Source organism: Sciurus carolinensis, chromosome 6 (genome assembly GCF_902686445.1).
Source record: "Sciurus carolinensis chromosome 6, mSciCar1.2, whole genome shotgun sequence".
NCBI classification, from domain to species: domain Eukaryota; kingdom Metazoa; phylum Chordata; class Mammalia; order Rodentia; family Sciuridae; genus Sciurus; species Sciurus carolinensis.
Genome location: NC_062218.1, coordinates 93,070,307 through 93,086,434, shown reverse-complemented (window position 1 = coordinate 93,086,434; position 16,128 = coordinate 93,070,307). Strand labels below are relative to the sequence as shown.

At 33.0% G+C, this 16,128-nt stretch overlaps 1 protein-coding gene across 1 annotated transcript in view; it reads left to right on the top strand.

The window, feature by feature from the left end:
- Window positions 1-16,128, top strand: part of Pja2 (praja ring finger ubiquitin ligase 2) — a 69,311-nt gene that overhangs the window by 16,319 nt on the left and 36,864 nt on the right. The window contains 3 exon segments of the mRNA XM_047555409.1: window positions 7,757-7,873; window positions 9,421-9,621; window positions 11,184-12,231. Coding sequence (XP_047411365.1) covers window positions 7,843-7,873; window positions 9,421-9,621; window positions 11,184-12,231 — 1,280 coding nt within the window. The 5' untranslated portion in view covers window positions 7,757-7,842.

The following is a 16,128-nucleotide window of genomic DNA, read 5'->3' as shown; positions in this document are numbered from 1 at the left end:
TACCAGAATGTCTGAAATTAGAGAGTGCCAGTATCAAGTTTACCTAGGCTATGAAAAAAATTGATCCTTGTATATTGATGGTGGGAATATAAACTGCTATAGCCACTTTAGAAAACTGGCAGTATCTGTTAAAGCAAAACATTATTCCTCCTTTAACTAATTCCAGGTCATATGTACCTTAAAAAGTTGAAAACACGTACAAGGGTGTTTGTAACAACCTGAATGAATCCCCAAAGTGAAAAGTAGGCAGACACAAAAGAGTTCATACAGTATTATTCCACTCATAGGAAATTTAAGACAAGAGAAACTAATCTGGGCTATTGGAAACTGGTTTTCTCTGGGTTGGGAGGAAGTAATGACTGCAAAGGAGTAAGAGAACCTTCTGAAAGTAATGATAATGTTCTACATCTTTATCTATTGGTAATTGTTCAGATTTATATATATACAAATTAGTTCATTAAGCTGTGCACTTGTTTCATTCTTTTTAAATGTAAATAATTCTTCAGATTACTGCAGAGAAAAGGAAATACAAGTTATTGTTATGAAAATTTCCAAATTTCTATAGAGTACTAGGAACTTCCATGTATAGATCATCTTGCTTCAACATTTTGTCATTCTTATTTCTCTGTCTCCCTTCCCACTCACATCTCACACATGGTAATATTGGGTGTTTACTTTTGTTTGTAGTGAGCTCATATCCAGGACTTAATTATTATAGATATATTGATTTATTCTGAGCATATTTTATTATTTACCGTCAAATGAAATTTGTCACATATTGGTATGTATAAAGTTGAATTTCCTGTTTTCCTGTACATCCCCCCCCCTTTTTTTTTTTAATTTTCCTAGACCCTTAACAGAAATAAGTGTCTGCTAATGCTTTATTCTGAAGTGATTTGACTTGTGCGTTTGAAAGGAAGGTAGAATGAGTAGGAATCTTTGATTTATACCACTTTTGAGGGCTGGGTGTGTGGCTCCATTTTAGAGCACTTGGGAAGCATGCTGGAGACTCTGGATTTGATCTCTAACACCATGAAAACAAAACAAAACTTAGGTACCACATTTTAATGAGAAATCTTCCCAACTAAATGTCAGGTGAAGTTGAGGAGAGAAGGAGAATTTCTTTTCTTTGCCTCCCCCCCGTGGTACTGGAGATTTAACCACTAAGCTATATTCTCAGCCCTTTTTATTTTTATTTTGATACAGGGTCTTACTAAGTTGCCTAGCTGAACTTGTGATCCTTCTACCTCAGCTTCCCAACTCATGAGCATTACAGGAGTATGTCACTGTGCCCAGTTTATTTTGTTTTTTAATAGACTGATATTTTATTCTTTCATGGCAGTTTGTCTTTATTCCTCTTTATCTAACCCCCCCAACCAGTTATAGTCCCAGTGAATTAGAAAATCTTTATTGTTCTAAAATGTTGGGTATGTGCTCATTTAATTTGTTCTTCACATGTTTCTCTATATTGTCTTTAAAAATAATATTTTTGATGGCATAACAATTTATAAACATTTGGTGAGGTACAGGCTTTACCATAACAAGTTGGAAATAACAATTGTTTCAACTATTTAAATACAAGATTTTTGGTTGATATGAAGATGTTTCTAATTACATGTATTATATGCTGAGTCATTTCTGTGTAATTTTTGCTATATCAATTCTGAACTTATTGTTTCTTTTTTATACTTGTACACAAAAAAGCTTTTAGAGAAAAATAGTATTTAAACATGCTAACCTTATATCAGATTACCTTTTGGCATTACCAGGATAGTAAAACCATTTTTTCTCAGAAGTTTCAGTAGTTGTGCTTTTTAAATTGCTCTCTGTTTAGGTCTTAATTACCATTTCTGTAGTTGTTCATTTACATAATTTGGTAAATGTAGCAACCTGTAGCTTCTGACTGTAGTGGTTAATAGTAATTGGCTTTTCTGCAGTTATTTTTAGTAATGTGTCCAATTTATAGTGACATAGGAATGATAACACCTCAGTCCTCATTGTATATCTACTAGTTAGGAAGCAGGATCAGCTGAATAATTTTTCATTTGTGTGTATGTTTCAGCAATTGTATATGCATGTGAGTAGAAGATATGAACTCTGTAGATAGATTGAAAAGAATATACAAGTATAAAAAGATTTATATATAAGCTTTGATTATTATTCAAAACATGTACCTATTAATCTCTTGAAATATTTACCTTAGCAACTAAAAACAGAAAGATGGGATAATGTTAGTAAGCTAAGTTAAAAGGTAGATAATTCCAGCGTATATGAAACAGCTTCCTAATGACATTTATCATCGTTTGTCATAAAGTTTGTATTTTTGAATTTTTATCTCAGGTGTGCCAAGAGATGTAAATTATCAAAATTCTATGTGTCAAAGGAATTACTTTACTAAAAGGAAATGCAAACTAGATAAATTATAGATGTTTATTTTAGGAAAATCTTTAAAAAAAATTTTTTTGTAGTTGTGTGTGGATTGCATGCCTTTATTTTATTTGTATTTTTTTATGCAGTGTTAAGGATCGAACCCAGTGCCTCACACATGCTAGGTGAGTGCTCTACCAGTGAGCCATAACCCTAGCCCCTATTTTAGGAAGAACTTTAAGAAATGTTTTAGAGGTATAGGTGTAAAGTTAAACATAGGAGTATATAAAATAAATAAATATTCTAATGTGATTCAAAGAGTTGTAGTAAGGACTTTCTCTTTTAAGTAAGAGTCAAAAATTATATTTCTCAATTAACCTTTCTTTTTCCAGAAAAGACTCTTTAAAAGTGAGGTATTTCTTAGCTCCCCATAAGTGGCTTGCAGGGGTATAGATTCAAGCTATCAGTTAAAACTTCTGAAAGTTTGATTCTCATTCACTCCCCTACCCTCTCCTTTCTGCCTAAACTTTACTTAAAAATCGATTGTAAAAGTAAGTGCTTCCAGTATGTATTTAATGAGTGTAGGTTCTTTTTTTCCCTTTGTTCTAATTAGTTATATGTGACAGTAAATGCCCTTTGGTACATCATACATAGATGGAGTATAATTTCTCATTGTTCTGGTTGTACATGATGTGGATTCCCGCAGGTCATTTAGTTATATATGTACATAGGATAATAATGTCTGATTCATTCTACTAGGTTCTTGCTCAGCAGTTCTAACATTGCCAACAGTCAGAAGGCCAGTATAATTCATTTTGGTACTGCCAACCTCAACATTTCACTTTTCATGTTGATAATAAATAGGTCTTCTAAAGTGAGAAAATAAACTCCTATGAGATGATTTTAGAAAACTTTTGTTCTAGTAATAGATGGAAAAGTGAGAAAATCCAATATCTAAGTACATGTTTTAATGTTATTTTGTATTTGTTATCTATTGTAGGATAACAGTATCCTTTCATAAACTTAGTAGCTTGGACATTTATTTCATAGTTTCTGTGGGGCAGAAATTAAAGAGCAGCCTAGCTGGGTGGTTTTGGCACAGAGTCTCATGAAAATGTACTCAAAATGTAAACCAAAACTACAGGAATCTGAAGGCTTGACTGAACCTAAGGGATCTGCTTCCACGCTGGCGGAAGATCTCAGTGCTTTCTGACTGTTGGCAGGAACTACTGATATTTCAACATGTGAATCTTTGCTTGAGACTATTTAAATGATTTCATGATATGGCCCTTGGCTTCTCCCAGAGAATAAGCTGAGAGAAGGCAAAGAGGAAACTATATTGCCTTTAAACCCTAATCCTGTATATTAGACAGCCTTATTTACCAGATTGTCATTGAAAGAAACAAATCATAAGAGAAGCCTAATACTGAGAATAGTTACAAACTTACTCAAGTATCAGTGTTGGAGTTTGAATCCAGTATGCCCAAACACTTAGTCCTCTCTTTTTATTGTTTTACATTTCCATCAGAGAAAGGAACACAAAATTATCTCATTCATTCATTCAGCTACTGTTAGATAATGAAATAGACATAGTGCATTCAAATAAAATAAGGCCCTTTTCTGTACTTTCATTGGTTTACTGTGTGGGGTTAGGGGTGGGGAGTATCCTATTTCTGTGCTTCTCTTTATGTTCCTTTAAAGGTTGTCTATATAACCTGTCTAGAGTGTTGGCATAATGTATCCTCATTAAAATGCTAAAATGATGACTTCTAGGTTAGTAACTGGAAGATCTAGAATTGTTTCCGTAATTTACTCCTTTAATTCTTTAGCAACACATTTATATAATTAAAAAACAAGTAAGAAGTATATAAAAACCCAAAGCATTTGAAATGAATAAGTGTCACAAGTATAGAGGAGGCATGTTATTTATTAGAGGAATAGTACACAGAACAAGAGACTTAATTCATAGAAAAACTTGTAGAGAAAACTCAGAGTAAATATTCCTACTTTACTTTGTATACAGACCTGGAAATGATAAACTAATCATTTTAATCTTGATCTATAACTGTGATCTTTATTTTCTGTTCATTCCCCTCTCCTGCCTTTTTTAATACTTCAGAAATAGAAGTGAGGTAACACTATCATAACACTTGATTATAGTGACCTTGGATAAAATAGAGATAATTGATATCTATAGAGACAAGAACTACTACTGAAAATAATGAAGAAGCAGAACAATAAAAGAAACTAACAAATTACTGTAGTGTTTCTAATTACTACTGATGGAAGACTAGAAAAGTATATGAAATTTCCCAGTCCATTGAGTAAAATTATGAAAATTTTTGAGACGAAGAATTAATCCATGTGGGCCAAATATTGAGGTAATAGAAAGAGAGAGAGAGAGAGAAAGAAAAAGAAAGAAAACCACATCTGTGTGACACTGATAGAAGTGTTGAAATTAAAACAGTGCAGCCATTGCTATATAGGAGAAATTTTTAAATGGCCTGCCCCTAAGTAAGTCCTTAAGAAGTTGCAGGATACTAATTATTAAGACAAGATTTTAAATATTCCACGGAGAAAAATTTGGTTTTCCTATAGAAGAAGAAATAAATTGGCCAGAGACTTTCTTAATAGTAACAGGGAATGCTAGAAAACTATCTTTCATAGTCTAGAAAAAATGATACAATTTTGAACTACACTTAAATATGAGGGAAAGAGAAAAATGTTTTCAGACATGAAAGGACTCAGAGTTTAGCTCCTCCATATACTTCCCAAAAGAATTACTAGGGGATTTTCTAGGAAAGAAAAAAAAAAGAGGAAAATATACGATTAAATCCAGGCCTGGTAGTGGAATCAAAATTGCCACAAAAGTAGTTGGTAATAGACCTTGAAAACAAGTAGATCAGGATGTTGGAGGGTTTTGAAGAGTATCTTTAAGAAGAAACTTAAGAAACATAGTGCTTTTCATGATTCCTGTACTCTTTCCAATTTCTTTCCTCTCATTCTCTTAACAACTTTCCAATCAGGCTTTTGAATACGACATTGTACCAAAGATGCCCTTTGCAGTATCTCTGGTATCTTCTGTGCTAATGGTCATGTATAGGTTCTCATTGTATTTTACTTTTTGGCACAGTGGATTGTTTTTCTGCCTGAAACACTTTCTTCTCTTCACATACACTCCTCATTTTTTTCTTTTTTCTCTCTGGCTTCTCTATTGGTTTTTCTGTTACTTTTCACCCTGACTTCTTAAAGTTGAATTGTTACAAGGCTCAGTCCTTACACTTCTTTACCTGTCTATGTACCCTTAGTTATCTCCTCTGAGTTCATGCCTTTTTGAGTATTATCTACGCACTAACAACTACCAGATTATACTAACAGCTCAGATTTCTCCAACTCCAGACTCTTGTTTAAAGTTTCCACTTGAATAGCTCAAACTTAATACCCAAAGTTAAGCACAAGATATTTTCTCCAAATCTGCTTCTTCCACAAATTTTCCCCTCTCTTTTTTCCAATTGGTTAGACTGTAAATCTTATAGCCATCTTTGACTCCTTGCCTTCTTTCATATCCTTTATGAGTAAATTTTTTTAGCTCTGTTTTCACAATATATCTGGAACCTATTTCTCACCACCTCAGTTTTTACCCTGATCTAAAGCACTATGATCTCTTGGCAGTATTATTTTGTGAGCTTTGTATTCAGGCTCCCTACATTTGACCTTGTTTCCCTTCAGGCTCTTCAACATACTCAACATAGTAGCTGGAGGGGCCCTACTAAAACACAAGTCATATAATGTCTCTTCTCTGCTCAGTTGTTCAGTGGTTTTCCATCTTGGAATAAAACGCGCGTTTCTTGCATTAGTCTATAAAGACCTGTGTGATCTGTTCTGCTTCACTCCCCTCTCCTTGTCCTCATTAATTTTCTAACTTTATTACTTTCTTGCCTATTCTCTTGTAGACTGGTTATTACATGATTATTTCTAGAAGGTTTTACTTCACAACACAGTATTATGCCGAGAATCCTCTTTCCCTAGATATACACATTTCCCTCCCTCACTTCACATGTTTGCATCAGGAAATCCCTTTTCATTGAAGTTGTTCATCCCCAACAACTGTTTATTTCCTGCTTTTTTTGGGGGGGGGTCTATAATATGTATTATCTAACATATATTATTATTTAATTATTTCTTTTACTGTCTGTGCCTCTTACTATAATTTTAGAAAAGCAGGAATACTAATCCATTTTGTACTCCTTGTATCTACAGCTCTGAAAATAGTGCTTGGGACATGGTAGAATAAGACCTTATTCCAAGGAAAAGACTTTGGGTAAAATATTTGTCATATATACTGGTATCCTTGGTCATTCTTTAAGTTTGCCGTGTGCTGCACTGATCTGTGAAGATTCAAGTTATTTAAGATTATTTTTCTTATTAAAACAATGTTAATTAGCACCTGTGTTTTTGCTAGTATGCTGATTGTTTTTATTCCTTCTCTCTTCAGCTATTGCTTATAATCTGATGTGATCCCAATATATTAGAGGATCACAATCTGTTGATGAATTCGTGATTTATATGAGTGAATGTGGGTGTATACTCTTATGTATGCTAATATGTAACTATCAGTGGTCAGGTAATATATACAGTTAAACTCATTTGCTGAGTTGTCATCTTCTGATAAATTTGCACTAGTGATTCACAATTAGCAATGGCTCAAGTGTTTAAATAACTAAGATTTGTTTAAATAAAAAATTGAAACTTTATTAAGTTTAAAATAACCACAGGTTGCAATTTCTGAAGGAGTAAATAGATGGGTTAATTTCAAAACAGAAGGAAGTCTTCTTGTGTTTGTTAAATGGGAAGTTGTAGTTTCTCCTGATTTAGACTAGATTCTTATTTGGAATTTTCTCATCAATTGAGTGTTGTGAAGAGTAACTACATCATTGTTTACATACATTAATTGTTATTAGCCATTAAACATTTTTAAAATTGAGTTTGCATTCTTACACTTACGAATTTTAACAATTTTAGGGGTAAAGGAAGAATAGTACTTGATAAGGAAGCAAAGATAGCATTATAGTAGACTCCTAGTTTGTTCACGTGTTTCAACCAGCACTTCTTCCAATGTATTTGCTTAAACTTATAAATTATATGTGTGTTGTCAGTGACAATCATGAGGATGATATATACCAAAGGCAAGATTTATCAAGAGCAGATATAAATCTGTATTTCATATAGCCATTTTGATAGTTTTGAGGGTATTAGATTGATCTGTCAGATCAGGTTATATTTTTCTAAATTATAAAGCTGACATCTTAACTAGGAGAAGTATTGATTTTGCCATTTTTATTTTTTGCTTTTATTCCTAATATTTTTTCAATCCATTGTTTCATTGTAGGAATCTTTTGCAGCTTATCCACTGTGTGAGTAGAACTAAATCACATCCATAATTCTACTAAATTGGGCACACAGAAACTGCCATATATGTCACAGTACACTGAAAAAGAGCCATCAGGTAAGGAAGGTATAGTTCTTCTGCATTAAAGACTTCTTGATTTTCTCTGTACCTTTTTTCTCTCTGTGTATCTTTTGTGCAATATGTGACATGTCATCATAATATGGTCTTAACTAAAGGCTAGTTTTGATTCATCTATTGAATATTTGTAAAGCTTAACTTCTTTTTATATAAAATAAGTTTTGAAATTTGCCTTTGAAATTCTGATTTTTTTTTTTTTTTCCATACCCCTTGGCTTCTGTTGTGCATTCCACTCTGGAGACTTATTCCTTTGGTTGTTAATGATACTGGTTCTTAGATTTTTGGACAAGTGATCTAACACTTAATTTTAATTTTAACCTTAGTTTTTCTGTTTTTAAAATAGAACAGTGTCCACCTAAAGGTTGTTTAGGGGATTTAATAAGATAATGTAACACTTGATATTGTGTGTTATAAACACATTTTTCTTTGGTCTTAAGAAGTTATTATATTATTTTAATGTAGAAAAAATATGAAACTATTCCATTTTTTGACTATCTAGTATACTTTGAGAAAATATTCTGTTCCTGTATAGTATATATATTATGGTTGACTAAACAAACTTAGATCTTAAATATATATATATATATATATATGTACAAATATAGGTATGCTATTTAGTAAAAGATGCTATTATTTACTACTATGTGTCATTTGGTTATCAAAAATTAACGTTCAAATTGTTTAAATGTTGGTGACTTTTCTTCCCATAATGTACACTATTTACACATAGTTTTGATAGATAAGATGGCATGTGTTTGACTAGGTCCATGACTATTGTCTTATGGAGATTTTTATTTGACCTTAAACTTTGGGACATATTTTATTGTGATCTTCATGGTACATGTACAGTTTTAAGAAATTACCTATTGCCTTGATAGAAATGTATTTACTCTTGAATCGAAACCATCATATTGTGTTCTAGTAAAATTCACATTGAGCCCTTATGTGGAAGTGCTTATATTACCTACTTAGTTAATTTGGAAGATCATCCTCCAGTCCACAAAGAACTTTGTTGGCATAATAATCTGTTATTATAAAAAAATTTTTTTGGTAGATTTCATTATAAAAATCTAAAATACCAGCCAGACATGGTAACACATGCCTGTAATCCCAGAAACTAGGGAGGCTGAGGCAGGAGACTCTCAAGTTCAAGATCAGCCTTAGCAACTGAACAAGGTCCTAAGCAAGTTAGCAAGACCCCATCTCAAAATAAAAAATAAAAAGGGCTGAGGTAGTTCAGTATTTAAAGTGCCCCTGGGTTCAATCCCCAGTACCCCCCCCCCAAAAAAAAAAAACTTAGATACCTTAGAAGCACCAAATTTTGAAAAGAAAAGGCAACTAACTTGCCTTATGAAGTATTCCATGTCTTATCTAGCATATGAAAAAGTGGTTATAAGATAGTAGTAAGGTACACTTAATATTCAGTAGCATATGATTTAGTAAATAATAACATAAATGTTGAGGTAGTTTCTCTCTAACTAGTTGTCATTGATGTGCCTCTTTTTTGTTGTTACTGTTTTTTCCAGCAATGGATCAAGAATCCAACAAGGCTGGTTGGCCCAAACCAGCAGGAGGATATCAGACAATTACAGGCAGGAGATATGGAAGAAGACATGCCTATGTCAGTTTTAAACCATGTATGACTAGGCATGAAAGAAGCTTAGGTCGGGCTGGTGATGACTATGAAGTGTTGGAACTAGATGATGTTCCAAAGGAAAATTCCTCAGGTATGTAACATGTAATTAAAGGTTATTAATAGATACATAGGAATTGGTCTTAAAATATTTCAAATTTTGAGTGATTTTTATGCGTGTGTATGAATGTAAATATCGTACAGCTTCCTGTCAAGAAATTCTGTCTTGAAATTTTTTATTAAATTTAATATTAATAGTGTATACATTTAAACACAGAAGAAATAGAATATGAGCAGTCATTAAAATATAACTGTGTTGTCATGCCAGTGATCACATTGTCACATCTTTTAGCTGAAAACTATCTTTCAGCAACAACAAAAAAATCTTTTTAATGTGCACTGAGTATAATTTCCCCTACATACTACATTTAACTACTTTTTCTTTTAGTTTTATCCTCTAAATAATTTAGCTCAGCTAGTTTAGTTTTTTAATCACTTTATAAAATACAAATACCAAATAATGCTTAGTTATTCCATTAAAATTTCTTAATTACACAGGGATTTGAAATGAATTTTTCAGATATTCGTGTATTATAATTATACATTTTTAAATTGAATTCATCATCATTTTATATCAAGCAACAATTCTAGAATATTTTTACTGTCATTTATATCTAAGAATTTGAATTAATAATTAAGGTCATTCTAGTAAAGAAGCTTGTGACAAAACTAAATTTCATTTATTTTATAATGTATACATTTTTGTTCCAAAAAATCTCAGTGTTTGTTTTTAAATTAATCGTGAAAGATAGTCACACTTAAAGTAATTTATAGTACTGATTTGATTCATGTCTTAGACTTCTGACAGATAATCTATGGCAAAGAGAGTCAACATACTGACTTTTTTGTTGTTTTTTTCAGTCATAGTTATACTACATCTAAAATGAACTCATTATAAATGTCTTACAATGGGCTAGAGTTGTGGCTCAGTCGTAGAGCACTTGCCTAGCATGTGTGAGGCATGGAGTTCGATTCTCAGCACTACATATAAATAAATGAATAAAATAAAGGTCCATCAACAACTAAAAAAAAATGTTAAAAAAAAGTCTTACAACAATTCTATTTTGGGGATAGAAATCATGTGTCTAGAAACAAGATACAGTCTTCTGAATTAACATCAAAACACAATAGAGTCTCTCTTAGATCTGTACCTTGTTGATATTATATCTGTCATAAGTACTTAAGAAGGATTTTTTCTTTTTTCCCACCTGTATGTAATAAAAGAAGGTAAATTTTGAGATTAGAGCAAGGGTCCATTGATTACCCTTTTACTCCACTGATGCTTCCAATTGTGTAGTCTCTCTTTAACTCCTTTATGTGGCTTGTAGAAGGTTTTAGGTATGACTTAGGCATAAAACCATCTGCTAAAGAAAAATGATGGAGAGGATATTGAGAGTCTGCACAATGGTATAAATGAACTGATAGGGTAATCATTCTGCATTGCCAGTTAAGTTAGGGAGCAATAAAATCAATTGCCAAATCACTCATATTTTCAAATAGGTAATAAGTGATATAATTTCTGCACAAATGATAGTTATTACATAAGTTTTTTTATCTAAATTAATCTCTTCAAAATGTCTTTTGTTCTCCATGAAGGTTCCAGTGCATTGGATCAAACTCATTCTTTACCCAACGAACCCATATTTGAAAAAAGTGAAACAGAAATTCCCACTTGTGGTACAGCATTGGATCAAACCACTGAGAGCAGTCCATCCGTTGCTACAGTACACCACAGTGAGGAAGGGAGGGAGATCTTAGGAAGCAGTGAGAATGTTCCTAATCACTCTGAGGGAGAGTATACTCCAGGAGCTTGTAATGCCTCAAGTGTCCAAAATGGAATTGCATTGGTTCATACTGACTCTTATGATCCAGAGGGCAAACACGGAGTGGATAATGACCATCTTCAACTATCTGTAGAAGTTGTGGAAGGTGATAAATATCAGGAAGCATTAGGTAATACAGTAATTGAGTTGGAAAATGGAGAAGCAGAGGCATACAATGGTCTTTCACCACCAGTTCCCTCTCTTAACTGTGAAATAAGAGATGAGTTTGAAGTGTTAGATTCAGCACCATTAGTGAAAAATTCCACTGGTGATACTGAGTTTGTCCATCAGAACGGCCAGAAATTAAAGAGGTCCTCTTCTGAAGATGAAATTGTTAGAAAGAAACAAGATAATACTGTCGAGGAAAAACAAACAGAAAATTCAACTGAAGATGCTGCCTGTGTTCCGGGGCATATTTGTAGTGAACAAAATGGCAGTGATAGGGACAAAAACCGTGGAAGTTCTCCTGAACAGGTAGTGAGGCCAAAAGTTAGAAAAGTGATAAGTTCAAGTCAGGTGGACCAAGAAGTAGGTTTTAATAGGCATGAGGCTAAACAAAGAAGTGTTCAGAGATGGAGGGAGGCTTTGGAAGTTGAGGAGAGTGGCTCAGATGACCCCTTAATAAAATGTGAAGAATATGATGGAGAACATGACTGTATGTTCTTGGATCCACCCTACTCAAGAGTTACACAAAGGGAAACAGAAAATCACCACGTAACCCCAGAAAGTGGAGCCACAGCAGGAAGGCAAGAAGTTCGGGATAACAACTTTTGGAATGGCTGTGGAGATTATTATCAACTCTATGACAAAGACGAAGATAGGTAAGTCTTCGTGTGGTACTTTGTCAGATTATGTTGAACATAGTGGTTTATTTCTAGTGTGAGGGTTGATGGACTCTTTGATATGATCAGAAACTTGGATATTTTAACTTATAAACATTCTTTATAAATATTCTTAGCATTAACCACATATGCAAACTACTGGTTAGATTATTTCACAGGCACTTTCTTTTGGGTATTTTAATAACTTACAGAAATTATAAATTCAGATAATGAATATTAGTTATTAAGGGTAAAGATGCTAATTATTTCAGTTCATGGTATTTCCATGAATGAAATGCAAAGTACATGTTTATAGTATTAAAAAAAATCTACATAAAGCCAGTATGGGGTTTTAGAAAGTGATTAAGATCACAGAAATTATTGATTGGTAGTACTGCATTAAGTTTGCAAGTAGTTGTTAATGTCACCTATTTCCCTTTTTATTGGTTCTTTCTGTTGCTCTTTTTATCATTAGGTTTACTTTTTATTTATTTTTGTTAGCATTTAAAAATTCTCATCAACCACTGTAGTTGTAAATACTGCTATTTCCCCCAATAGTAGCCGAGGAAACTGAGGAACAAAGAATTAACTAACTTAAGGTCACAAAGTGACTAAAAGTTAGAGCTGGAATTTGAGTTAGTCCTATTCTTTCTGAACTCCAGAGGCTGTGTTCTTCACCATATCTATGCTATTTTTAAGAGAACGTTTAACTTTTCTTACACTCAGCATTCTGACTCATTTTACATACATGATTCTGTTTTGTCCCAAACAATAGAACATCAGAAAGAAATAGAGAATTTATTTGTAAAACTGGTGAATTTTCACCACATCAGAATCCAGACTTTAATGCATCCTTTTAAACTAGTTGCAAGCCTGACAGTGCAATTGTAAGACTTTATTAACTAGTAAAATAATCATTCTTTTTTACATTAAACAGTAGTATAAAGGAAGAAATTTATCATATGAATGAATTTATGGATTTTATTTCATGTCATAAAATAATAAACATTTGATTTTTAAGTATGAATTAAGCTCCTATAATATAGTATGTATAATATATTTTAGAAAACAAACTAAAATATAATTTATACTGCTGTCTTGAAGCTTATAAGCTTTAAGGGATAACAGATAATTTTAGTCTATTGAGGTTTTTTTTATGGGGAAGGGTAACTGGGAATTGAACTCAGGGGCCCTCAACCACTGAGCCACATCCCCAAACTGTTTTTTATTTTATTTAGAGACAGGGTCTCCCTGAGTTGCTTAGTGATCCTCCTGTCTCAGACTCATGAGTCACTGAGATTATAGGCATGCACTGACCTAGTCTGTTAAATTTGGTTACAAAGTTTTGCTTGACTTACGTTTTTTCAGTTTGAGTCTACAGTCTTTTATTCAAAATTCACAAAGTTCTAAAAACAGAAATTGGCTACAAAAACTTGACCCAGTGTTAACCTTTTTGATAGCTGATCTGAATTTGAAGTAAAACGAGACCCTTTTTTCAAGTATTCATACATTCCTCTACAGAATATGAGTGTATTCAATTATTGGTTGCTGGCCTAGGTGTCTTTGGGGGTTGTTAAACAGTATTTCTAAACCCAGTGTGTATGGAGGGTGGTGAGGGTGGTATCTAAATTCCCCAACATATGCAGCCCTAAGATTTTTGGATTGGATTTCGAACCTCTCTTGTACCTCTAGGTTACTATAAAAGAAGTCTTTGATAATCTATCTTTTGGAAAATATAAGGTTGTTGTATATTTTTCTTAGTTACATTTTTGCTTCTTAGAAGAAAATTGCTTAACTTGACTGTGCTTTCACCATTGTGGACACACTAATCAAAAAAGGAAACCTCTGAGTTTTGCTTGCTTTTTATGGTCAGGTTGAACATCACGTGAAGAAGTTAATGAAATATCATGTTGTTTGCCAACCTTAAGAGAAAGGGTAGTTTCTTTAGCTCCTGGGTTTGGGTTGTTTTGTTTTTGTTTTGGTACCAGGGATTGATTGAACTTCCCTAGCAGTGGAAATGTTACTTTGCCTAGGAGGACTCTGGACTTTAAATGGTTACAGGATGTTTTCTTAGTATATCTTATTGTAATTTTTTTTCTGAAGTGATATGTCAGCATTATGAACAATGACTTTTTTTTGTTTGTTTTTGGTTTTGTTTTAACAAATAGGAAAAACACAGTTAATAGAAACATTAGTAACAATGACTTACAGAACTTTTAGTTGGGATGTGCCATAATGATGGAACTGATTTTGTAACATTATTTAAGACACATTGAAATGCTAGTAACAACTTGGGTGTTTTTTGTTTTTTTAAGAATCACATAAAAAGTTCTCAAGCATAGTGGTTCTGCTTTCCATTCCACTTGTATTTGCATATATGTTTTAACTTATATTTAGGACCTTATTTCAGTCATCAGAAGAGTTTCAAGGAGTAAATTTTTTTCTATGCTTCTTTGTCCTGTTCTTGTCCACTCACTCCCTTCCAAGTATCATAGTTGCCAAGGTGCTTTTTAAAGTGATGCCTCTGAAGGTTAAAATTGAGTAGCCATACCTTTTTATTTAGTTTTATTTTGCCCCTTATTCATCTGCCTGATGTTTTACTGTTCCCCTGTGCAGCTATGATATTAGCAGATTAGAGAAATAGGGAAACAGTGACTCTACTTTTCTCAGTTTCTTGAGAAAGAAAGTATAAAGAACTGATTCTTAATTTGAGCCTGTGAGCTTTTGTTTTGTTTTGTTTGAGTTGATTTCTCTGCTTTGTAATACTAAAGATGATATACTTGAACTATTTGTTTTTTTGTCATGTTTGTATTATAAAAGCACTCAAGCTGGAATGACAGTAATCCCAGCGACTCCAGAGGCTGAGGCAAGAAGATTGCAGGTTCAAGGCCAACCTCAGCAATTTAGTGAGAACCTATATCCCAAGTGGAAAATAAAAAGACGGGATGGGGTAGGATCTGGGGTTGTGGCTCGTTGTGGCTCAGTGGTAGAGTGCTTGCCTAGCTTGTGTGAGACCTTGGGTTTGATCCTCATCACTGCATATAAATAAATAAATAAATAAATAAATAAATAAATAAATAAAATAAAGATTCATCAACAACTAAAAGAAAAAAAATTTAAAAAGGACTGGGGATATAGCTCAGTGGTAAAGAGCATCCCTGGGTTCAATCCCAGTTCAAAATAAAATAAAAAATGAATAAAAGGGCAACAAATAAAACACCAAGAACATAACTAAAATTTATTGTAACATTTTTAGATATTGGAACTTGGGCCACTTTTTTTAAAATATGGATATTTTTTCTGTGTGGAAAAATATTTTAATGAATGCGTGATCACCTTCCTCTCTGAAAAATTCTAACTAATCACTTAATCACATCTGAAATGTTACGTTCTATGGGGATAAGCATTGCAGTTGGTAGCATTGCTCTAGGCTGTTTGACAGAAATAGAGCACCACCTTATTAAATTAGAACTGCAAAGGGAATTTTAATAGACAGCATATAATTACCAGACTTGGAATTAGACCAAAGAGCTAAGGTTAGCACCTTGCCCTTTTGAAATATACCCGAGAACTTGAGTAACTGAGGATAAGATGTCAAGTTGAAAAAAACTTTGAGCAATACTAGCACATGTTAACCTTGGGCCTTAACTGTTTTGAAGAGAGGCATGCCATCTACTGATCATTTCTTATAGCACTTGAGGTTTCTTTTAGAGTTTTTCTGTCCCTAGGACTTAACATTCCTTTGAAAATGTTTAAAAAATAATAATAATAATTAAGGGAAAACGTCAGGACAGCTATTTTTGTTGATATTGTTGGGAGAACAAAATGAATATTCATCATTTAGTTGATTTCAACTTGATATATTGATTTCAATAAAGTTTACTGGAAGATTCTTAA